Here is a 26,245-nt window from a genome sequence, read left to right as displayed (position 1 = left end):
CATGGTGGCCACCGGCCCGGGGCAGCGCACCCAAACCAACGGACCATGCTCGCAACCTGGGATTCATCCTAGACTCCTCCCTCTCGATGACCAGACAAGTCAACGCCATCTCATCATCATGCTTTAACATCTTACGCATGCTCCGAAAGATCTTCCGATGGATCCCCACCAAAACAAGAAAGACGGTCTCCCAAGCACTCGTCACAAGCCAACTGGACTACGGAAACACCCTCTACGCCGGAACCACAGCCAAATTACAGAAAAAACTCCAACGCATTCAGAACGCCTCCGCCCGAATCATCCTAGACATACCCCGCCACAATCACATATCCGGTCACCTGAGAGACCTTCACTGGCTCCCCGTCAACAAGAGAATAACGTTCCGTCTCCTCACACACGCACACAAGGCCCTCTATGACCTAGGACCCAGATACCTCAACACGCGCCTGACCTTTTACACCCCCACCCGCCAACTATGATCGTCCAATCAAGCCCTCGCCGCGATTCCACGCATCCGAAAAGCCACCATGGGAGCAAGATCATTCTCCTACTTAGCGGCCAAGACCTGGAATTCGCTCCCCACCCACCTCCGCCTCACACAGAACCACCTCTCCTTCAGAAAACAACTCAAAACTTGGCTATTTGATAAGTAGCGAACCCCCCTCCCTCAAGCGCCTTGAGACCCTCTGGGTGAGTAGTGCGCTATATAAATTTTTGACTTGACTTGACATGCCTGCAGATGCAGGGGAGTGACCTTCAGTCCAAGGGAGATTCCTTTGGGTGTCCTTGATGCCCTCAGGTCTGTTGAATATCCTGCATGAAGAACAGACTATGAAGAAGACTTGCAGAACAGCGAGACCAGGAGCAGCAGAAGTCTTTCTTGATGCAGTCTCGGTTCCAGGCGAAGTCCAAGTGTCCAGACGGTCGAAGAGTGACGTGATTTCAGGTTTGAGTCTTGTCACATGATGAATAAGAGGACCGACCCACACGCAAGCCCTTTCCCTAAGAAAGGGCTAGGACGACTCAGGGGTCCCTCCCAGAGTAGGAGCTGAACAGAGGGGAGGATACTCCCATGTCCTTTGTCCAGTTTCAAACCACAGCGGGATCGAAGTCTCCCAGAACTGGTTCGAGCTAGAGTATGCAAGGAGGGCACCAAACATGCCCTTCAAAGCAGTCTGGTGGCACTGGCAGGCGCCCCCACCCCAGCTTACACCAAGTCCTGTCTGGGAGGTGGTCACATCTCCCTGTGACAGGAAACCTATTGATCTACCTTTCCCTGCTCAAGCTCAACTCAGCAGCAGGAGGGCAGAATCGTGTCTGTGGACAATTTGGAAGGCACTTTCACATCTGGGCCGAAAGGATAGTCAATTACGGAGAACCAGCTTGTCTGGGTAGAAAACAGAATATGGCTAGACTGACAGGGCCTGTACCTCTCTGAATTTTTGGGCAGAAACGATTAACACTAGAAAATCAATTTTCAACATAAGATGGTGGTCTGAGCAACTCAGCAAAATAAGGAAAATGAAGTCTCCAAGATTGCACCACAAGTTGTGATCAGAATAAAGAAGGTTGGTCAGGAAGAAAGATAAAGGCAGCAAAAGCAGACCCTCCACAACTGTGCCTGTCAAGTCTTGCTGAGCAAGGAAAAGCCCAAAGTGCAAAACGTCAAAAAGGCAAACCTCAAAGAGTATTAAACAAGCAGACTTGCCCCACATTTGGCCTAATAGCCTGCATACACAAATTTCATAGCAGATTTTCATGCAGCCAATAGGACAGCGTAACATCTGACGGTAGACAAAAGGCCTATAACTGACACAGCTCAAGTGCTATATGTTGATTGGAACAGGTTGAGGATTGGTGTGTAAAAGCACATCTATTATCCGTAGAAGAGAAAGCGGTGACCAACTGTTGAGTTCCAAAAGATCTATATACCAAATCCCCCTCGCCTCATCTGGGATGATAAGAATTAGTCATGTCCGATCCTCCTATACTTCCCTAGGTGTCCACTTAGTAAATCATTTGTAGCAAAGTGCACAGCAGAGAGTGGGGGCACATGTGGATTAGGGTTGTGGGATAACTGTCTACATAAGGACATCCTAATTGGAAGGAGATCATGTATGACACTTCTAGCTGAAACTCCCCAATCTAGTACTTCTAATGACTGGTGACTTAAGGTATCTGCCTGCACATTCGGAGTGCTCACCAGAGGGACCCCAACAGGAAAATGCCTGTTGGCAGAGACCAACTAAGGATCCAAGAACCCACACCTAAGTCAGATGATGTAATGGACTTTGGTGGACTTTTCCGAAAGGATGTGTAAGTCATGCACCCAGATAGAGGGAACAAAGGACTTCAGGGGAAGGTGAATTTGCCTGCAATTCTAGCTCACCGATCTGCATTTGTTGAACTGATATGGACCAAAGCCTGGGATCATTTTTTGCCCCAAATCAAAGTCCCATCTCCATAAAAGTCTTTGTCCATAACAACGGGAGCCTGTGACTTCAGCGAACAGCGGGGAAGGTGGCTGTCATAGTGAGAACTGGCTGATGGAAAAGCTGGAGAGGCTAGAGTCAGTAACCTGACTGTATCGTTGCTTTTTTGAACCATGCTGGAATCTCATCTATGACCAAACAGTCTCTTGCCTCCAAAGGGCATGCTCATTAAGGCTGAATGGATTCTCTTTAGTAGCCTACTGAAGGCATCCAGGCGCGCCTGTGGAGTGCAACTGCCGTAGCCATTATGGCAGGAGAATTCAGGTCATACTGTGTAATTTTATTCAAGCATTCAAGCTGTTGCTTACCAAATTAGAAACACCTTTCATTATGGAAGGTGTTTTACAGCCACTCTTGCCAATTTCCACAAGGCATAAACATACCCATCTGAGAAGGCGCGTGTTGGCAGTGCACAGGGTAAACTGCCTGAAGTGAAAACATTTCAGCCCGCAGAGTCATGACATTTCGCTTCAAAGTCCATAGAAGTGAAGGGAAAGTTTTGGGGTTAAATTTTACTGACGATCCCTCAACCACCGATGTCTCTGAAGAGGGACGTGTTGACATAACTTGAGATCAGAAGGCGAGAGCCTGTGACAACCTGAGAGTTACCAGCTAACTACCAAGCCTGAGAATGGGTACTCCCAGACAACCATTACCAGCTGAAGTAATGCTTCATTAAATGGCAAGAGTGGTTACGGGGCTGCTTAAGAAAGGTGCAAGATTTCCGACAAGGATATTGGATTAGGATACTGGTCCAGCTGCTACAGGCAAATCAAGTGCCTTGCATACTACTGATGTGAACAGAGTTTATTACATAGAGGGTCAGTAGAGTATAAAATATAACTTTCAGGTGACATATCAAGACAATTACCATTTTGGAGGTCTAGGCAGAAGGCAACATTTGTGTGATAAGGAGGAAGAACTGATCGGGATCCAAACCATCATCTTTCGAATACCCATAATCCAGGTTAGGCAAGTCTTTTGTCAGAATCTGACCTAAATAACTCTTGCATCAGAGTAAATTTCTGGGCTCCAGAGAAAGGCGCTACCAGGAGCTGGTCCTCAGAAAGGAGCCTCAAACCTTCTTTTAGAGTCACTTAAATAATTTCTGCCATCAGTGTATAAATTAATCAGGTCGATAATTTAGTGGAAAAAGGCTTCTAGTGGTGTGGGACACAGTCTTGTTTCGTTTAGGATGGAGCATTGCAGAATACGTAGGATAAGGCTCACCTTTGAGTACTGGCCCACAGGGATGCTGGGCAGTCTTGAAGATGTCCAGCATGGCCTGTCAAAAAACCTACACCTGGAAAGGACTGGCAGATGGAGCTGGGAATTTAAATTTAAGGAGGAAGAGACAGGTACCACCACATCTCCGACATGTATTAGGAGCAAAAAAAATTCCTTGAAGAATAAGAGGACTCTCTTGCCTATGGGAACTGTGTCTTTCTTACAGGGGATCCCTTGGAGGATTGTTCCCTGGCAGGAGGATGTTTAGGTGTGTCCTTACTGGTGCGAACCAAGGACAATCTGGCCTCCCGCTCTGTGAAGGAACTCAGATGAATGGAGGTACCAGAGAAGTAGGTAGAGGGGCTATGGTCGGGCCTGAAACACAACAGGCAAAGCATGTTCTTTCAACACCTTAAAAAGGTTGTGAACCTCAAGACCTTAAGATGGGATATTTGACTTGTTCGCTGTTGAAACTGAAGAGCTCCAGACCAATGTGGTAAGGCACATAAATACAAAATGGAACCAATGGAGGAGCAGATTGTGTTCTATGTAGATTGGTGTTGTCACATTCAGTAGACAAAGCAGCATGTATAATTGTATTGGTAAATCCAGGCGCTGATGGATAGAGATGTCTAGGGAAAATGTTTTAGGGTTGCAGTCTGAGGATATTTATAGGGTGATGAATCTGTGGGAAGAGGTAGCCTTCAGAAATCCACCATATCTAGCTAAGCTGCTCACCGTCTATACTGGCCTATGAGGGCTTGGTATTTTAAACACATCACATCCTTAGCAATCTTGAACTCGTGCTTCAACACATATTTGGAACTCTTGTCCTCATCTTCTAATTCAAACTATCCACTTCCAAAAAACTACTAAAAACTAATCTCTTCTGTAGGCAGTGTGACAAATCTGTGATTCCGCTGCACTACCCAAGACCCAATTCTCTTTCACATCTTTTAGTTGCACAAAAAAAAAATCACTATATAAACGTTCTTTTTAGAACATCTGTACCAAACAACTGATGCTTAGATAAATAAATTAAGGAAACATTATGCAATTGTAAGAGACACATACCCCTGATGTTGGGAGTATTGCCACATAATGTGTAGCACTACTTTAAGGGTAATGGCATATCAATTTCAAAACCAAATTTGCCAGAGGGACCTACCCTCAGAAGATTAAGAACTCAAACATTAGATGGCTAATTTCAAAGCCAGTTTCAAAACTCTTTTGCATTCTGATCAAGCAGTACAATCATGCTTCTTGTAAAGTATCCTTATACTGCACGGAAATGAAAAATGGGTACCTAGAATGAAAAATATCCAAAGTGGAAAAAAAAAATATTTTTAAAAAGAGAAATAAGAAAAATATCCTGTCTCATGGAAGTAAGCGCCTTGACACACAAGTTACTACTTGTGTAACGATGTATCTGTAAGAGACATTAGTTAGTGATAGATTCCTTACCTTAGAATATCCCCAGGCGTCAGACTGGATCCGGAAATTTTTGCGTAGCAATACCCCTGCGCGCCGGCAGGCGTCCGCGGCTCCGCGTCCATCGTCGGCGTCAGTTCTGATACACAGGTTTTCCGCGCCAGATACGCAGAGCCATGATAGAACCAACACTGGTGTCTTGAAACTAGAGCCCAGAAAGGGGATGACCGTAACCCTAGATATCGGTTCGCAGAACCGGGAGGATGGGTGAGTCGGTAAGGAATCTATCACTAACTAATGTCTCTTACAGATATATCGTTACACAAGTAGTAACTTGTGCATCTGAAAGAGACACGTAAGTGATAGCTTCCTTACCTTAGAATAGATACCCCAGCAATACCAACCCCGGTGGTGGGTCTGCAAACCAATAATCACACCAGAAAGTCCTGGAGGACAGAACGGCCCAAGAAGCCATCCCTCCGGACTTGGCTGTCCAGGCAATAATGTCTCGCAAACGTGTGCAGCGAGGCCCACGTAGCCGCCTGACAAATATCTTGCAACGGTACTCCTCGGCCCATGGCACTTGTAGTCGCAGTGGACCGAGTAGAATTAGCCCGTAGACCCACAGGGGGTTCCTTCTTCGCCAAGGAGTAACACGCCTGGATACACAAGATGATCCACCGCGAGATGGTCCGCTTGTGCACCGCCTTTCCCTTCTTCGCGCCCACGTAACCAACAAAGAGTTGGCCATCCACCCGGAACTGACGTGTGCGATCCAGATAGTAAGAGTGTACGTTTTGGGTCCAGACGGTGGAGCCTCTCTTCCTCTTTCGAGGGATGCGGAGGCAGAAAGAGGGTGGGCAAGGTAATGGAATGCCCAATGTGGAAGGCCGTGACAACCTTGGGTAGGAATGAAGGTCTCGTCCGCAACACAACCTTGTCCTGATGAACAGAGAGGAAAGGGGGTGTAGAAGAAAGAGCCTGGAGCTCACTCACTCTCCTGGCAGAGGTGATGGCAACATGGAAAGCAGTCTTCAAGGTAAGAAGACGGAGAGGACAGTTATAGAGCGGCTCAAAGGGAGCACACATTAGATAAGTAAGTACAAGATTCAAGACCCACTGGGGCATCACGAAGGGAACAGGAGGGAACATATGAGTGATGCCCTTTAAGAATCTGTTGACAATGGGGGACTTGAACAAAGAAGGCTGATCAGGTAGCCTTAACCCTTTCGATGCTGATGACGAGCTCAGCTCGTCATCAGCCACGGGTGGCGTGTGCTGATGACGAGCTGAGCTCGTCATGGAAAGCGGCAGAATGAAAAACGCTGCACAGCGCAAAAATCGCCGCAGCAGCGATGCGGTTAAGAAGGCGGAAAGGGCAGAAAGGTAGCCCTTGAGAGTGCCCAGAGCAGAGCCCTGCTGGGCAAGAGAAAGAAGGAAGAGAAGAACCTCAGAGAGAGGGGCAGAGAGAGGATCCACAGCCTTTTCTGTGCACCATGCCACAAATCTGTTCCACCTGCAGGCGTATACCGACTTTGTGGAGGGACGCCTGGCTGCCAGAATGACATTACAGACTTCGGGAGACAGGTTCGGGTGGAGGACCGTCCCCATCTGCTGCGACAGAAGGTCCTCCCGATGAGGCAGACGAACCGGGGGATCGACTGACATGCTGAGTAGCTCGGGATACCAGTATCTTCGTGCCCAGTCCGGAGCCACAAGGATAACCTGGGCCCGGTCGCGCCTGATCTTCTTCAGCACTCAGGGCAGAAGTGGTATAGGCGGAAAGGCATACAATAGACCGCAACTACACTCGCGACGAAAAGCGTCCCCGAGCGAGTGCCTCCTTGGAAACTCCAACGCGCAGAACTGATGACATTGCGCGTTCTCTTCTGTGGCGAATAGATCTAACCAAGGCTCTCCCCACTGCTGAAAGAGGCCTTGCGCCACGTCCGAGTTCAAACGCCATTCGCGTTCCATCATGCACCGTCAGCTGAGTTCGTCCGCCCTGGCGTTCAGTGAACCTGCCAGGTGTTGAACCACCAGGGTCACGCCCTGATATTCCAGCCACTGCCTGAGGCGCAGAGCCTCCTGGCAGAGGGTCCACGACCCCATCCCCCCCTGTTTGTTGCAGTACCACATGGCGGTGGTGTTGTCCGTGAATACCTGCACTACACTCCCCCGGACAGAGGGGAGGAATGCCTTCAGTGCAAGACGAATCGCCCGCAACTCCAAAAGGTTGATATGGAGCCGGGACTCCGCCGGAGACCAGAGGCCTCTGATCTCCGCCTCTCCCATGTGGCCTTCCCAGCCCTGGAGGGACGCGTCCGTCACAACTACGTGCTCCGGGTGGGGTAGGGATCTCCCACTGACCCATTCGCGGTCCGTGAGCCACCACTGCAGCTGTTTTGCAGTGCCCTCCGAGATCAAGACATGGTCGGACGAGTTGCCCTGATGCTGGGCCACTGAAACTTCAGGTCCCACTGCAGAGCCCGCATCCGCCACCGGGCGTGATGCACCAGAAGGATGCAGGAGGCCATCAGCCCCAGAAGCCGCAGCGTCTATCTGACCGAGACCCGGGATAAAGGCTGAAAGATCGGAATCAGAGCCTGAATATCCCGAACCCGCTGTTCGGGTGGATAAAAACGAAACTGCGCCAAGTCCAGAACCGCTCCGATGAAGAGGAGCTTCTGCAAGGGCACAGGTGTGACTTCGGCATGTTGATGGAGAACCTCAGCAGGAGCAGGAGATCGTCCGTAGTCTGGAGGTGGCTGACGACTGTCTGGGGCGAGCCCGCCTTTAACAACCAGTCGTCGAGATAGGGGAAGACTGAAACCCCTAACCTGCGCAGATGAGCTGCGATCACCGCCATCACTTTGGTGAACACCTGTGGGACGCTGGTAAGGACGAAGGGGAGCACGTAAATTGAAAGTGCTCGTGGCCTACCGTGAACCTGAGGTTACGCCGGTGGGCCGGCAGGACAGGGATGTGAAAATAGGCGTCCTGCAAGTCCAACGCTACCATCCAGTCTCCTGGGTCCAGGGCAGCTAAGACCTGAGCCAGAGTCAGCATCTTGAACTTCTCCTTCCGGAGGAAGCCATTAACGTTCCGTAGGTCCAAGATAGGGCGTAGGCCCCCTTTGCCCTTCTTGGGTACCAGAAAGTAGTGGAAGTAACAACCACACCCTACTTCTGGCCCAGGAACATGCTCAATGGCCCCCTTGGCCAAGAGGGCCGTGACTTCCTCTTGCAGAAGTCGCAAGTGATCCCCCGACACGCGGTGGAATTGCGGTGGCATGGCTGGAGGGGTCGCCTCGAAGGGGAGGGAGTAGCCCCTTCGGAGGATTTGCAGCACCCACCTGTCCGACGTGACTGTGCGCCAGTGGAAGAGGTGATGGCGAACCCTGCCCCCCACTGGCGTCACATGGGCCTGAAAGCACGGACTAGGAGGGTTTTGAGTCAGGTGCTGCGGGGGAAGGTGTGGACTGGCCGCGCCGTTGTCCCCGACCGCCGCCACAGCGGTTTCCACGGCCCCCACCGCGCTGTTGGACATTCTGCGGCGCGTGGCTGGCAGCACGTGTGGGGGCGCCCCTTCCTTGGCCACGAAAGGAGCGAAAGGCACCCGTTTGCTGGCGAGGGGCAGAGAGGCCCAAGGACTTGGCCGTAGCCCTGGAGTCCTTAAATCGCTCCAGCGCATGGTCTGCCTTGTCGCGAAAGAGGCGACGGCCATCAAACGGCATGTCCAGCAGAGTGGCCTGGACATCGGCCGGAAAGTTGGCGGACCTCAACCAGGCGTGGCGTCGAACCGCCACTGTCGTTGCCATCGCCCTGCCCAGTGAGTCCGTGGTATCCAGCCCACACCGGATGGAATACTGTGCTGCATCTCGGCCCTCCGCTAGGGTTTGGGCAAGTTTTGCCCGGACCTCCTCTGGACACTGTGGCAGCACGTCCGCAACTGCGTCCCACAGGGTGTGGGTATAGCGGCCCAAGAGGCATGCAGTATTTACTGACGGCAGTCCCAAACTGAGGGACGAGAACACCTTCTTCCCGAACTGTTCGTACCTCTTGGATTCCCTATCGGGCGGAGCCGCCGGGAATGCGGTCTGGGAAGTGGAGGCCTGGATGACCAGGCTCTCGGGGGTGGGGTGGGTGGACAAAAAGCAAGGGTCGCCCGGGGCCTGGCGGTAGCGTCTGACCACGTTCCTATCCACAGGCGGTCCTGTGGTGGGCTTAGACCAAGTGCCCACAAGAACGTCACACAAGGCCTCATTAAACGGCAGCAGAGGCTCACTGGAGCTTGTCTGCGGTTTAAGGAACTCTGTGAGGAGGTTAGTCCTCACGGTCGCGACAGGGAGTTCAAGGTTTAGGGCCTTGGCTGCCCGTGTCAACACTACACTATAAGCTGCCCCCTCCTCCGTAGCCACGGTGGGAGGGGAGACAAATTCAGTGTCTGGCGAAGTGTCATATGTCCAGTCCTGTGGTGACTGGCACTCCTGTGCCAGAGGGTCCTCAGACCCCTCCCAATCACCCTCGTCACCCATCTCCTGTAGCACAGGTTCAACAGAAGGGTCCTGTTCATGGAAATAGAAATCTTCAAAAGCCGTCGGTAACGGGGCCCATCGGCGCCGCTCCGGCGCCAGGGTCGGACCAGGGGTGGGATTGGGGACGGCGCCCATAACAGGCACCGGGGGTGACACCCGTAGGGCCGGCGTCGGCGAGGTCGTGAGGTCGACCTGCGACAACCCGGATCCGGAAGCGGATCCAGAGAGGTCCTGCGGCGCCGGGACCGAAGTCGCCGGCGGCGCCGGGACCAAAGCACCTGACGGCGTCGGAGCCAAAGCGCCCGACCCGCTTGGCCCTCCAGCCGGGGCCATTGGGCCCGGCTGAGGAGGGAGGGACCCCTTGGCCATGAGGTACCGCTCGACCTCAGGCGTCGCGAGTCTTGCCCAGGGACCCGAAGGTGTGGGGCAGACGACGGCGACGACAGCGTCTCCGGTGGAGCCACGCGGGTGGTGTCACCCGAATCCCCGGCCGCATCGTGCGAGAGTCGGAGGAACGATGATGTGTCTCCGACCTCTTATGCCTCTTACCTGTGGCGCGGGGCCGACCGCCGGAGCTCCAGTCGCTTGCGAGACCGCTCTCTCCTCGCCTTGGACGTCAGGGCCCGGCAGTCGGATCAGGTGCAGACGTCGTGGTCGAGGCCTAAACACTTGAGGCACCGGGGATGGGGGTCGGTAACCGACATCAGTCGGTCGCACCTGGAACAGGGTTTAAACCCGGGCATCCCTACCGGCACCGTAGGAGTCGAAGACTCGAGCAAAGAAATGATCAAAAAGATCAAAAAGTTTAGTAAAAAAAGACTAAGGGGTAGAGCTTCTCCGGATCTGCGCTAGCTAGCGCGGAAAAAAGAAGAACTGACGTCAACGCGCATGGGCGGCGTCTAAGTACTCCGACGACGTCATTCCGGCGCTAACGACGCCGACGACGGACGCGGAGTAGTGGACGACGCCTGCCGGCGCGCAGGGGTATTGCTACGCAAAATTTTCCGGATCCAGTCTGATGCCTGGGGATATTCTAAGGTAAGGAATCTATCACTAACGTGTCTCTTTCAGATATTTAAATAATTAAAGAAATAAATGAACTTACAAGTTTTCAGTTAAACATTTATTCTTGGATCATTCACTAATATTTCCACCAAATGCTAATATTGACAGCACAAGGGCTTAAATATTCAAGTACGTACCATGCGTATCCTGCCCAAACAACAGTATTTTGAAATAGCCTGGAACCAAGGCACCTGATGGTAACACTTACTGCAGACACAAGTTTTCCACAGAGAATGCATTTACCATATCTTAATGGTTACTGTCCGAGTGCGAGTAGCTTAGACTGTTTGTGTATTATTTTCCAACCTACTTATCCCTCAAAATGTACAACCTGGCAGCAGGAGATAGACAGATCAATATACTACTCCCCCTAGTCCAGATGTAATTTCTATTTTTATGATATATCACATGATATATCACATGACTTTCAAGTGTTGCACCCACCTAGAACTTTTCTTTATATTCTTCTGCTATAAAATATGGTTGAAAGAGGTGCAGTTAAACCATCAGGGCTGTTATAAAGAGGATTAAAAAACGCATACCTGGAGGATTTCGACAAATAAAGCAGGTGTACTTCTCTGGCACATTATCTTCCAGTAATCCCATACAGACTCCATGCTGCCAACACAGACACTCTTCACACTATGAAGGAGAATGCAGGTAAACAAAATAACAGAGTTACTAAAATAAAAGCACATCCTCTGGTTTTATTTACTTTGATAGCCCTAACATTAAAAGTGAGAAATATCTTCATCCAACATTTTGAAATACATGTACCTTCACAAAATTCCACAAGTGTATAGTAACCTATATATGCAAACACTAAAATGAAGCATTGCTAACATATTTAATATTGCTTCTGAAAAGTGCCTGAATTAGTACTTGGCTTACAATCCACAGAGAAAGCCATTTAACACACAATTGCAGACCATATATGGACAACTTGGAGATCAAAAAGACAATATTGTATGGTATAGGATATTGTACAGTCATGGATAACTGTCTAATCATCTTGAAGACATTATGCTGAAGTGAGGTATTTTGGGGGAAATGTCTTTTTTTACGTAACAGTAACTGTTTATGAATTCTTGTTTTTCTGTTGTAAATAATTGCATCTGTTTATGAATTATATATGCTATAACTCATTTTGGTCAAATAAAATGGAAATGTAGTAATACAGTAAGGGCTATGAATTTTGCACCACACGACATTTGCAGCTCAAGTCAAAGATTTAGAAGTACTTTCACACTGTGCATGGAAAATAGTCCGGAATCTTTCAATAGACTACAATTGTACTTAATTCCTAACTCTGGCAGGCAGACTCTTGCGCCAGTATTCCGATCTCCTGTTTGTCCACAGTGACTGCCAAACAGAGAATTCAAAAGCACTAACAACACTAACTCAATCAATATCACTTAATTTAGCCAGTTAATAAAAAACAGCATATAAAGTATTCTACATAGAATAAAATCATGTTATGCATTAAAACAATGCTAAAAACAGGGTATAATAAAAATCTATAATACTGTTAAAAACATAGTACAGAGAGCAAATAATTACAGTTTTTATGTTACAGATAGTGCTTGCATCTCTTTATGGCACATTGAAAAAACAGAGCCAAACAGTAACAGGTAAAAGGATCAGACAGTTGTTTTAAAAGGTATAGGGCTGGTCGACATTGCCTCAGCCCATATGTACACAAGGTTAAGTAAACAAACCTCTTCCTCTCCTCACTATAAAATTCACAACAAAATACTAAATGAAGACCACACTGAGTTGATACAGAGTCACATGGGCAACCTGGTTAACAGAAATCTACAGTGAGTGTTAGTCACAAAAGATAAATAATTAACGTCAGATGTATTTATTTCAGGTTCTAGGTGTTAGTGTCTCACACTTAGTTTGGAACGATTGGCTTCCCAACACATTTCTATCTGTTTTCAGTTAAAGGCTTTTTCAGTTCTAGCCTAAAGGGACGAGTTACTTACCTTTGGTAACAATGTAACTGGTTGGGACACAGTCTAGCCGCAGATTCCTTAACTTAGAATATCCCCAGGCATCAGACTGGATCCGGAAAACTTTCCGCAGCAGCACCTCTGCGCGCCTGGAGAGGCGCCGCAAGGCTCCGCCCTGACGTCGTCCACGGACGTGACATCAGTGGAGCCATATAAGCCCCTCCCGGCGCGCTGACGTCAGTTTTCGTCGGAGAAACCTTTCCGCGCCACAACGCAGAGCCACCAGCAAAAACTGTGAGAGCATGGGAACAGTGTGTGAAAAAGATGAAAAAGAAAAGAAAGTGAATGGTGAAAAGCAGCACCATAAAGTACAGTGCCAAGCACGGTATACTGACAAATAAGGAAGGAAAGAGCAGAGCAACGCTGTGAGAAGCAACCCCACAAGAGCGGAGGCTAAACCCTTCCCTGAGGCAGAAAAAGATGTGAAAAACATCAGGACACACGACAGGAAGTCTGCAACCATAACATATAACTGTGAAGGGCAACAAGTCCGGAACACTGGCTTGTTGACAATCCACCATAAGTCAGTACCAGAAAGGGACTTCGTATCCCCTGCAAGAGAGTCACAGCCTGAGGCAGAGCCAGTCGACCTCAAACCAATGGACTGTAGGGGAGGGAAGAGACCCCAAGGCCAATGGAGAAAGGGGAGGCGAGGAGGGAGAACATGAACAGACCTCACACTGGACGACCCAGGGCGTAGGGATGTAAAAGGTCACATGAGCATACCACCCAATCACGAGAATGGGTGGAGCAGAGCAAGCAAAAAAGAATAAAGCATCCGGTCTAGGCGTGAAGTGAAATGTCACCCCGCAGGAAGACAAAGCCACCCGAAGGAAGGTGAAAGCGGTAAACCCATCCTGAACAGCTCCTTGCAGAATGGGGAGGATGGGCGTGCAGTAAGGATTCTGCGGCTAGACTGCGTCTCTACCAGATACATTGTTACCAAAGGTAAGTAACTCGTCCATCTGATAGAGACATCTAGCCGCAGATTCCTTAACTTAGAATAGATACCAAAGCCATACCCATAGAGGCGGGTCTGCAACCAAACCCCATCAAGTTCTAGAAGAAAGTAGCCGTCAACAAAGAGATGAAACACAGTGGGGACAGCAATGTTAGCACAGCCAACACCAGGCCATGAAGCTCTGAAAAGAGCGGAAAACAATGGGAGGCAAAGGCTCCACAAGCCGTTAAAGATCAGCTCAAAAACCCCATATGTATACAGGGGAGAGAGAAAGAAGCGCAGAGCCAGAAATGTCGGTGCAGAATTGAGAGCGCATGGCTTCGTAAAGATCAGGAACAGATGTATCGACCGGAAGGAAGACCCAGAGAGAGAACAAAATGGTATGACAGAGTCAGTGCATAACGGTCGAGTGTGCACAACAGTGGAAAAAAGCAGTGCCGAACCTGCACCAGCTAAGATACGTGGAGCAGCAGTGGCAGAATGCCGACCGATGGCCAGAAAGTGCCGGCATTACCAGAGCACAAGACACTCCAGTACGCAGTCGCTCTTTCACAAAGACATGTGAGAGGGCGGATGGCAACAAGCAGAAGCACCCAGACCCAGACGCCTACTTAAGGCGACCAGCCCTGGGGACAACCCTGACAAGGTATCTGAACGCCGCTTTGCGCTCCGCGCTTCATCTGCTGCGCTGCTATTTTAAACCAACCTGTTTAATATTTGTGTTTTCATATGTTGTTTTCCCCTGATTTTAACTAGGGATTCATTTCTCCCCTCACTCGCACTGTAATCGGTATTCACCGCTTTTTGAGCGGGTCCGGTTCCTGGGGTGGGGAATTCTTTTAGGTGCCATCTTAGAGTGGTGTGGACTGATTAGGGGGCATCACCTGCGAACGGTCTAGCGCTCCGGATGAATAGAGGGACGCTTACTTAAAGCTCCCTACTAAGCGCAGCGGGATCGCGCAGCGGGCGCGCCTTCACTGCGCCCGAGTTGTGCCAGAGTCCTGCCCGTCTGCGCCCGTCAGAGCTAAGGAAGCGCGGGTCGCGGCTGGACTCTGGACTTTTGGCTCTTAATTATGCCTTGCCCTACTCTCAGGTATTTCAGGAGTGATCTACTTACCATCCGTGATCGGATTCCTAACTGCAATTCTCTGCCAGGGCATCCGTTATGTGGCCCTCACCGCTGTAGCTGCGGCGATTGGACATTGGATACTCCCTCCCTGATTTGTTCGTCGGAGTTAGTATCTTCAGGTATACGAAAGGCAGGACTGCTTGATCTGAACATTTGGAGTTTAAATGTCAGATCATTGGTAAAGCATCATCGGGAGGTATACGATCTTCTTAAAGATGACTCCCCTGATGTGCTGTTTCTGACCGAAACCTGGTTGCAGGAATCGACACATCTATACTTAATCTGGCCTTCCCCCCAGAGTATGCCATTCACACCCTTAATCGTGGCACCAGGGGGGGGAGGCATTGCCTTGGCTGTTAAGCTATGCTCTCCGAGCGAGTGGAAGATCGCTAAACTTCCTGGATGTGAAAGTGCCCTTTTTAAAATTTCGTTCAGTCACCACTTTACTTTTTCCGGGTTGCTAATATATTGCCCGCCGGGCTGTGATTCTGCCTTTAGGGCCGCTCTCCCAGAGTTAATCAGCACGGAGGCAGTAGGATGTGGCAATTTTAACATTGTTGGAGATCTCAATCTTCATCTTGACTGCCCCTCCATGCCCTCCATCAGGAACTTGCTAACTGATCTAGAGGCTTTACAACTGCCTCAGCTGGTAACTTTCCCCACGCATAGGGATGGCCATATCCTTGACCCGTTCTTTACTAATTTAGAGGGAGTCAGGGTTGCCCCTCCTATCCAGCTGATCTGGACAGATCATATGCTGGTGAAAGTGACATGCTCTATGTCGGAGCCCCTTTTTGCATCTCAAAGTAGATCAGTTCTTAAACGACATTTGAATAAGTTAAAATTGGAGGACTTCAACCAACTGTTAGAGGAGACACCGTTAAGCCCTTTGATTGATGTAGACCGCGGTTACGATTCCTTTTGTGAGTGGATCTCACGCGCTTTGGATTTGTTGATCCCTGTATCTCGGTCCAAGTGCCGTCAGAAAGAGCCGAGCCCATGGTATGATGGTGCTTTGGCGTCTCTCAAAAGAGCCTGTAGACAGGCTGAGAGACTATGGAGGAAATCGTATGATCCGGTATTAAAAGCTTGTTATCTGGCCAAAACGAAAGTTTACCATAGGGCGGTTTGTAAAACAAGAGCAGCCTTTTATGCTCAAGAGTTTCAGCAGAGTGCAAATCCTGCGAAACTTATTTTTAAGGTACTAAAGGACCTGATGGCCAAGAGGACAACGGCACAGGAAATATGCTCAGATTCTCATTGCGAGACGTTGGCTTCTTTCTTTCTCGATAAAGTTCATGCCATCTACAGAACTTTCTCGATGGGCTCCTCTATTCCTGACCGGGTCAGTTGTATGGTGGGAGACAGTGATTGTCTTACTACCCTGCCCTCCCTTTCCTTGGAGGTTTTTGACTCACTCAGCCTTAAGATTAAGTCGGGGTCTCTGGCAGACCCGTTGAAACCGGCCCAGCTTAAGAGTATGTCGTCCCTATGTCGAATCCTGGTGCTCTCACTGATTAATCGGTCACTTTCATCAGGGACTGTTCCCATTAGGTGGAAGCAGGCAGTGTCACACCTATTCTGAAGAAGGCTACCCTTGACCCCCTTAAACCTGAGAACTACCGACCCATCTCCTCACTTCCCTGGGCTACAAAAGTCACTGAGGCCCATGTGAACGGCATTCTTGCAGACCACCTTATTAGGGCTAACATTCTTGACCCTACTCAGAACGGGTTCCGGGCGGGTCATAGCACGGAGACAGCCCTACTTTCTATGGTCGAACATCTACGATCCGTGCTTGATGCAAGTCGGACGACGGCACTTTTGTTATTAGATCTCAGTGCCGCGTTTGACACGGTCTCGCACAAGATCTTGCTTCAGCGACTTGAGGAAGTGGGTGTCACGGGCTCAGCCCTATGTTGGTTTCGATCCTTCCTGACTGAAAGGTCATTTCAGGTTGCGATCCCGCCCGGCAAGTCTAAACCCTATCCGTTGGCCCTGGGGGTCCCACAGGGTTCCTCGCTGAGTCCCACTCTTTTTAATCTCTATGTGAGACCGCTGGCTGCGGTCGTCAAGCAATGGGGCCTGACGATGGTCTCATATACTGATGACACGCAGCTGGCGGTCACGCTGAGTGGGGACTCAGACATGGAGGCTCCCAGGTTTTGTGAAGGTCTGCAAGCAGTGGCTAACTGGATGAATTCCAACTGTCTCCAGTTAAACACCAAGAAGATGGAGGTTATGGTGGTCGGTAAGCAGGTGGCGCTGTCGGGTGACAAATGGTGGCCCTCTGAGTTAGGTGTGACTCCTCTTCCCAGCATCGGAGATAAAAAATTTGGGAGTATGGTTGGACCCGACTCTTAGTTTCATCTGCCATACCAAGAAGGTGGCAGCTTCTTGCTATCTGAAAACAAGTGGGGTTGGCCCTGAATCAGCAAGGCTGGGCCGATATATATCCAACAAAAAACAAACGCCTATACTGATACTTATTACAAGAAGGAATTACCACCAAAAAGGAGGATTCTTCAAGACTGGGGTGTGCTTATAAATTGCTATTTTATTTTAACGTCTGGGTCAAAAGAAAGAAGGGGTCATATATGTTTTAGTCATATACAGTAGAACAAAAAATACAGTTTTTTCACACCAAAAGAAAGTAATACGGACAGAAACCAGTGAAGAATTTGTTAAAATCCAACAGGCATATGGAAACCAGTCATATCACATTCATTCATCTTCATTCATACAACACACAACTACAAATACTCAGCCCGGTTAGATACAGGTAAATAACTGAGCGGAGTATTAGGTCTGCTAGAATATATACAATTGTTATAAACAAGTTATACAGTTTAAACAAAGGTTATGCATGTGAAAATCAAAACAAATCAATAATTTTCAAATAGTGTAATCAAAAGCAATATATCCAACAATTTGTAGTCAGTAGTATGATGATGTTTCCACACTACGGGGAGGATAATGAAAATAAGCAGACACTGGACATGAAGGGGCCTACGCGTTTCAAATCCCTATGGGTTGGGAGGGATTCTCATCAGGGCCAGGTAGCTCTAAAAAAGAGAGAAAGAACACAATTCTATAGTTCGAGACTTTTAAAAGGTTAAAAAACCAAGAAACTAGAGTGTAGAACCATCCACGGTTCCAAAAGCTTACCAATAGCGGAGATAATCCGAAAACAAGATGTATCACCTGTGTAACAACAAAACAATAAGGACTACATAAATGAAGTGAAATGTTTGGTCGAGGCTTAGGAGTACAATGTTTAGGGCAAAATCAATTACCTAAGGTGTGTGCGGCAGCCACATCGGTGAAATAATTCCGTGAAACAATTCCTAACAGGAGAACGGACGGCGAGTGGGCTTCGGAAGGCCTATGGGAGAAACGTGCGCTATTAGTGTGGATTGATAGCATGAAGTAGTGCTTCATATAATGCTACTGGACTTAGTTTCTTACCGGAGGATCGTGGACGATCACGTCCCACCTCTAAGTTGTGGAATATTCGGGTTCAGTCTTCGTTAGTTTCCAGTCACTGGTCGAAAAAGAGAGAAGAATATTAAGTACTTCTCAGGCCGTTGTTCGGGGTGTAAGTACACATGTCCTTCAAGAAGAACGTTTAAATGAACAGAGGCTTACCAGAAAACACGAACGGTTTAGTCAACACAGTAGCCGGCGTCTCCGATCGCACTAGTCACTCGCGCATGCGTGGACTGTAAAGTGCTCGCTGAGGCTCGTCTTTATGTAGTGCATCATTGCGCATGCGTGAAGTCGGAATGGTATTGACTTCCGTAATTCAGGTGTTACTTCATAATTTATATATCTCCGATATTTCATTCAGCCCTCTCACGGCTGTATCAAATTTGACAATCAGATAAGCCTCTCTTTTCGAGAGTCTTTGATCCATATCTCCACCTCGTGGATCCTTTTCAATACGTGCGATCACTGTCCATTTAATGTCACTCAGAGAATGGTTACAGCGCTTCCAATGGTTTACCAATGGGGCGTTTTCAGTTGCATTCTTTATTCGTGATTTATGTTGGGTAATTCTGGTGCGAATTTCTTGGTTAGTCTTGCCTATGTAAAGTAGGCCACACGGGCAGATGATACCGTATACAACATATTTTGTTTTACAATTACTGAAGTTATCGTGTTTCCATGAGATGCCATGGTGTTGAAATAAGGATCCCTCGATGGTTAGTTCACAGCACTGGCATGTTCCACATCTGTGGTGGCCTGTGATGGGGGGGGAGTCCTATCATCTGCCTTAATGAAGGTTGTGCGTTAGTTTTTATCCCAGCCCTTACTACATGATTAGCCACGCTGTTTTCTTTCCTGAAGGCGAACAGCGGCGGGTTTTGGAGGCTGGCGTCCAGATTTTTTACGAGGTGCCAATTTTGATTGATGATTTTTTTAAGGTTATTGGCATTAGGGCAATAAGTTGTTACGCAGACTTGTCTGTTAGAAACTGGTTTATCTTTTCTTTCCAACAGGCTGTCCCTCGGGGTCCATCTGGCTCTTTTCATGGAGTTCCGCACTAATCTTTTTGGGTAACCCCTATCGCACAATTTTGAAACTAGATTCTCAGCGTGTAGTTTGTAATCCTCGTTAGAGGTGCAATTTCTACGAATACGTAGAAATTGCCCATACGGCAAATTTTCTTTAAGGCTCCTCGGGTGATTGCTGGAAAATAGCAGAGCCTTATTTCTGTCCGTGGGCTTAGTAAAAAGGGCGGTGGCCAAGCCTCCTGCCGATGGAAAGACTTCAACATCCAGGAACGCAATTTTTTCAGCTGAGTGAGCTATGCTGAATTGTATGTCCAGTGTTCTGGTATTTAGCCAGTTGTGGAACAGTATGAGGGCCTCTTCACCACCAGTCCAAATCATAAAGACGTCATCGATAAAACGCCACCATGTGGCGATGTGATCTTTGAAGGGGTTATTATTATGGATGTATTTGTCCTCATAGAGTGACATAAATAATACTGCCAACTCCGGGGCAAAGGGACACCCCATGGCGACCCCTTTTGTTTGAAGAAAAAATTCATTACCGAAACAAAAATAGTTTTTTTTCAGGGCAAACGTGGCCAGATCCACTAGAAATTTTGTGGGCACCGGGACAGGTCTGGGCCTTAGATCTAAAAAGTACTCCAGTACGGCCACAGCTTCCTCCTGCGGGATTTGTGTATACAGCTGTGTGACGTCCAGTGTTACAAGTAGATCTTTTTCTTTTTCGAAAGATATTCCTTCCAGTTTAGTTACAAAGTCTGTTGTGTCTCTCAAATAAGAGACGACCATATCCATGAACTGCTTTAGGAAGCAGTCGACATACTTTGCTATCGGTTCTAGTAAGGAGTCGCACCCGGCTACGATGGGTCTCCCCGGGGGCTTTGTTTGATGTTTATGGACCTTCGGGAGGACGTAAAAAAGTGGTGTTTTGGGGTGTTTATTACGTAAATAATCCAGTTCTTTTGGTCCCAAAAAGCCTGCATCAAAGCCTTCCTGTAAAATTGGAAAGAGAAGATTTTGAAATTCCAACGTCGGGTCTTTGGCAATTTTGCGATAGCAAGTATGATCGTTTAGTTGTCTCATTATTTCAGTTGGAAAGCATCCTGTCCAAAGGTTTATCCTTTGTACCATCTAAAAAAACGGACTTTGTCAAGATGAAGACTGAGTTCATCGAATTCTGTCGAAAACTGCGCCTCACTATGTTTTTTGCTGACAATACATCTCCTACACCATCAGAGGTTACCGGATTACGCAAAAAATCTACATTTTGCCCTCCAGGGAATAAAGTACCAAAAGAGGTAGTAATCTTTGAAAGAACTGTCCTCTCTGCCATCTCGGACATGGAAAAACAAAGAAAGTTCATCAAATACAATCTCTCAAAGGAAGAAACAAATGCTCTTTCCACATTAAAAAATGACAACTCTATTACAATTAAGCAAGCCGATAAGGGCGGCTCTATTGTCATCTGGGACACCAATGATTATACAACTGAAATAATGAGAAATAAATAATGAGACAACTAAACGATCATACTTGCTATCGCAAAATTGCCAAAGACCCGACGTTGGAATTTCAAAATCTTCTCTTTCCAATTTTACAGGAAGGCTTTGATGCAGGCTTTTTGGGACCAAAAGAACTGGATTATTTACGTAATAAACACCCCAAAACACCACTTTTTTACGTCCTCCCGAAGGTCCATAAACATCAAACAAAGCCCCCGGGGAGACCCATCGTAGCCGGGTGCGACTCCTTACTAGAACCGATAGCAAAGTATGTCGACTGCTTCCTAAAGCAGTTCATGGATATGGTTGTCTCTTATTTGAGAGACACAACGGACTTTGTAACTAAACTGGAAGGAATATCTTTCGAAAAAGAAAAAGATCTACTTGTAACACTGGACGTCACACAGCTGTATACACAAATCCCGCAGGAGGAAGCTGTGGCCGTACTGGAGTGCTTTTTAGATCTAAGGCCCAGACCTGTCCGGGTGCCCACAAAATTTCTAGTGGATCTGGCCACGTTTGCCCTGAAAAAAAACTATTTTTGTTTCGGTAATGAATTTTTTCTTCAAACAAAAGGGGTCGCCATGGGGTGTCCCTTTGCCCCGGAGTTGGCAGTATTATTTATGTCACTCTATGAGGACAAATACATCCATAATAATAACCCCTTCAAAGATCACATCGCCACATGGTGGCGTTTTATCGATGACGTCTTTATGATTTGGACTGGTGGTGAAGAGGCCCTCATACTGTTCCACAACTGGCTAAATACCAGAACACTGGACATACAATTCAGCATAGCTCACTCAGCTGAAAAAATTGCGTTCCTGGATGTTGAAGTCTTTCCATCGGCAGGAGGCTTGGCCACCGCCCTTTTTACTAAGCCCACGGACAGAAATAAGGCTCTGCTATTTTCCAGCAATCACCCGAGGAGCCTTAAAGAAAATTTGCCGTATGGGCAATTTCTACGTATTCGTAGAAATTGCACCTCTAACGAGGATTACAAACTACACGCTGAGAATCTAGTTTCAAAATTGTGCGATAGGGGTTACCCAAAAAGATTAGTGCGGAACTCCATGAAAAGAGCCAGATGGACCCCGAGGGACAGCCTGTTGGAAGGAAAAGATAAACCAGTTTCTAACAGACAAGTCTGCGTAACAACTTATTGCCCTAATGCCAATAACCTTAAAAAAATCATCAATCAAAATTGGCACCTCGTAAAAAATCTGAACGCCAGCCTCCAAAACCCGCCGCTGGTCGCCTTCAGGAAAGAAAACAGCGTGGCTAATCATGTAGTAATGGCTGGGATAAAAACTAACGCACAACCTTCATTAAGGCAGATGATAGGACTCCCCCCCATCACAGGCCACCACAGATGTGGAACATGCCAGTGCTGTGAACTAACCATCGAGGGATCCTTATTTCAACACCATGGCATCTCATGGAAACACGATAACTTCAGTAATTGTAAAACAAAATATGTTGTATACGGTATCATCTGCCCGTGTGGCCTACTTTACATAGGCAAGACTAACCAAGAAATTCGCACCAGAATTACCCAACATAAATCACGAATAAAGAATGCAACTGAAAACGCCCCATTGGTAAACCATTGGAAGCGCTGTAACCATTCTCTGAGTGACATTAAATGGACAGTGATCGCACGTATTGAAAAGGATCCACGAGGTGGAGATATGGATCAAAGACTCTCGAAAAGAGAGGCTTATCTGATTGTCAAATTTGATACAGCCGTGAGAGGGCTGAATGAAATATCGGAGATATATAAATTATGAAGTAACACCTGAATTACGGAAGTCAATACCATTCCGACTTCACGCATGCGCAATGATGCACTACATAAAGACGAGCCTCAGCGAGCACTTTACAGTCCACGCATGCGCGAGTGACTAGTGCGATCGGAGACGCCGGCTACTGTGTTGACTAAACCGTTCGTGTTTTCTGGTAAGCCTCTGTTCATTTAAACGTTCTTCTTGAAGGACATGTGTACTTACACCCCGAACAACGGCCTGAGAAGTACTTAATATTCTTCTCTCTTTTTCGACCAGTGACTGGAAACTAACGAAGACTGAACCCGAATATTCCACAACTTAGAGGTGGGACGTGATCGTCCACGATCCTCCGATAAGAAACTAAGTCCAGTAGCATTATATGAAGCACTACTTCATGCTATCAATCCACACTAATAGCGCACGTTTCTCCCATAGGCCTTCCGAAGCCCACTCGCCGTCCGTTCTCCTGTTAGGAATTGTTTCACGGAATTATTTCACCGATGTGGCTGCCGCACACACCTTAGGTAATTGATTTTGCCCTAAACATTGTACTCCTAAGCCTCGACCAAACATTTCACTTCATTTATGTAGTCCTTATTGTTTTGTTGTTACACAGGTGATACATCTTGTTTTCGGATTATCTCCGCTATTGGTAAGCTTTTGGAACCGTGGATGGTTCTACACTCTAGTTTCTTGGTTTTTTAACCTTTTAAAAGTCTCGGACTATAGAATTGTGTTCTTTCTCTCTTTTTTAGAGCTACCTGGCCCTGATGAGAATCCCTCCCAACCCATAGGGATTTGAAACGCGTAGGCCCCTTCATGTCCAGTGTCTGCTTATTTTCATTATCCTCCCCGTAGTGTGGAAACATCATCATACTACTGACTACAAATTGTTGGATATATTGCTTTTGATTACACTATTTGAAAATTATTGATTTGTTTTGATTTTCACATGCATAACCTTTGTTTAAACTGTATAACTTGTTTATAACAATTGTATATATTCTAGCAGACCTAATACTCCGCTCAGTTATTTACCTGTATCTAACCGGGCTGAGTATTTGTAGTTGTGTGTTGTATGAATGAAGATGAATGAATGTGATATGACTGGTTTCCATATGCCTGTTGGATTTTAACAAATTCTTCACTGGTTTCTGTCCGTATTACTTTCTTTTGGTGTGAAAAAACTGTATTTTTTGTTCTACTGTATATGACTAAAACATATATGACCCCTTCTTTCTTTTGACCCAGACGTTAAAATAAAATAGCAATTTATAAGCACACCCCAGTCTTGAAGAATCCTCCTTTTTGGTGGTAATTCCTTCTTGTAATAAGTATCAGTATAGGCATTAGCTTCTTGCTATGGCATTATTAGAGGGCTCAGACCTATTCTTAAGTTTTTTGATGCGTCCACCAGGCAGCTGGTGGTTCAAGCATCAGTGTTATCCCGGCTAGATTATGCCAGTTCGTTGTTGGCCGGGATTAATCAGGCAGAACTTACCCGGCTGCAGCAAGTTCAAAATGCTGCAGCCAGAGTAGTGATTGGTTTGCCAAGGAGGTGTTCGGTTTCCAAAACTTTGCACTCGCTCCATTGGCTTCCCATACCCCAGAGGATTCAGTTCAAGGTTCTTTGCCTTGCGTTTAAAATCCTCAAAGGTATGGCTCCCAAAATCTTGGAGAATTTGCTTACGCCGTATGTCCCTTCGCGTACCCTCAGATCTTTGGGGCAGAATCTGGTGATGGTCCCACGCTTTAGACTGGTCAGAGCTGGTGGTCGCTCCCTCCGTGTGCTAGCGGCGAAGTGGTGGAACTCCCTTCCTCCGCACATTTGGGCGATGGATGACATTTTCCAGTTTAGACGGGCCGTAAAAACTCTTCTGTTTGCTTAAATTCCTCTGCTGTCTTTTTATCCCTTCTGAGTTTCTTAGTGTTGTGTTGTTTTTACCTTGTCAAAGCGCCAGGACGCCCCTTCGTTGGGGCAGCTGTGCGCGGTACAAAAATTAATAACATAACATAACAGAACCACAGTAAGACTGGTATTCATGTGGAAGACAGGAATACACATAAGCATACAGTATGGATGCCAGAACCAAACCAAGCATAGGGAAATCACCCTGTAGGGTAGTGTGAGCAGCACAGATGTGAAGGAAGCATCACCAGGTAGGCAACCGGCAAAAAGGGGACTCCGGCAAGTCACACACACACACAAGAGCTCGCACCATGAGCAGACCGGGGCGAAGACCACGGACACCGCAGCAAGGAACGTTGCCTGCGCGACCCCACTGTGGGAAGAGCACAGAGTAGATTTATATTAAAAAAGATACCCATCTAAAAAGGATGTGTTGCATAAAACAAGACACGGGACGCCATAAGTACCAACAGTCATGTTGAAGAAGAGTTGGACAGGACAACAACCAGATCCGTAAGCGACATCAACCACCCGTCTGGGAGGAGCCACGGTCACCCGCTAGACAGATGAGGAGATGGAGCAGGACACGAAAGTGGAAACAGTCAGGACCAACGTAATGGCGTAAGGATGTACAGACAAGCGAGTATCCTGAAGAAAACACTTCCCCTGAGAGTGTTACAGCAGGAACCCAAAGCAGAAGAGTGGAAAACACCTGCGCGGAAGGCAGCAGGGAAATAGGAAAATTCCTATATGGGAAGTGCCCAGAAAATGAGGGCACAAGGCAGTGTACAGCATAGACATACGTGGCGAAGACGCCACCGCCTATAGAGAAGCCTAGACAGGCTGAAGCACGAGAAAGCACTATCTATCCCGGAGAGTGGAGGGTAGAACCAGTCACTGCAGAAGCAGAAGAAAGAACGCAAGCACCCCATGATAGCAAACATACCAGGCTGCCCCCACACTATGCGCAAACACTGAAGAATTGTGCCGCGCAGCGGCTCCGCCCTTGCGCTATACGACGGCAGGGCGTCAGCTGTGGAAGAACTGTGCCGGAACGGAACAGAACAGAACAAGGGGTCCCATGGGACACTGGCTGGCGAAAAGAAGGGCAGCCAACATGGACAAAGAGGAACACAGCGGAGCTGAAAAAAGCCCCTGGGAAAGGCGGGCGAGGCAGAGTCTCATGGTAGGGAACACCTACTGATGCTACGAAGTACTACGGATAACCGTAGACCCAAACTTTAACTGAAAGTACAATAGAGCGACACCAACGTGTGGGTCGCATAACGGCAGAAAAAGAGGACAGACTGATCCACAGAGGAACCTCTATGAGGAAGACTCCTCAGGAGCGTACCTAGCCTTTCTTTTAGGAAGGCAGCTACATAATAGCCATCAAATAACCCACATAGGGTAAGTCTTAACCCCTGCGAGGGGAGGGTCCTCTTAGGATAAGGTCACAGTCAGAGGACTGAAAAGAAGGCAGAAGCAGCCAACCGGCTGTACTAAACAAGTGAAAGACGGCGGAACAACCGCCTACACAACTCGGGAACTACCTTAAGAACACAGGACTCAAACAAGCAAGGCAACCCTGCCTATGCACAAGAAAAAGATACCTCAAGGCAGAAAACTAAGCTGCTAGGCCAGAAAGTTACTGTAGACCAGACATGAGGCAG

At 47.7% G+C, this 26,245-nt stretch overlaps 1 protein-coding gene across 1 annotated transcript in view; it reads right to left on the bottom strand.

Annotated features, from left to right (window-relative positions):
- The window catches only part of PHF20 (PHD finger protein 20), a 1,006,161-nt gene that overhangs the window by 138,810 nt on the left and 841,106 nt on the right, over positions 1 to 26,245 (bottom strand). The window contains exon 18 of the mRNA XM_086932347.1: positions 11,295 to 11,394. Coding sequence (XP_086788473.1) covers positions 11,295 to 11,394 — 100 coding nt within the window. The remainder of the gene's footprint in view (positions 1 to 11,294; positions 11,395 to 26,245) is intronic.

Source organism: Lissotriton vulgaris, chromosome 7, assembly GCF_964263255.1.
Source record: "Lissotriton vulgaris chromosome 7, aLisVul1.2, whole genome shotgun sequence".
NCBI classification, from domain to species: domain Eukaryota; kingdom Metazoa; phylum Chordata; class Amphibia; order Caudata; family Salamandridae; genus Lissotriton; species Lissotriton vulgaris.
This window is presented reverse-complemented; position numbering and strand designations above follow the sequence as displayed.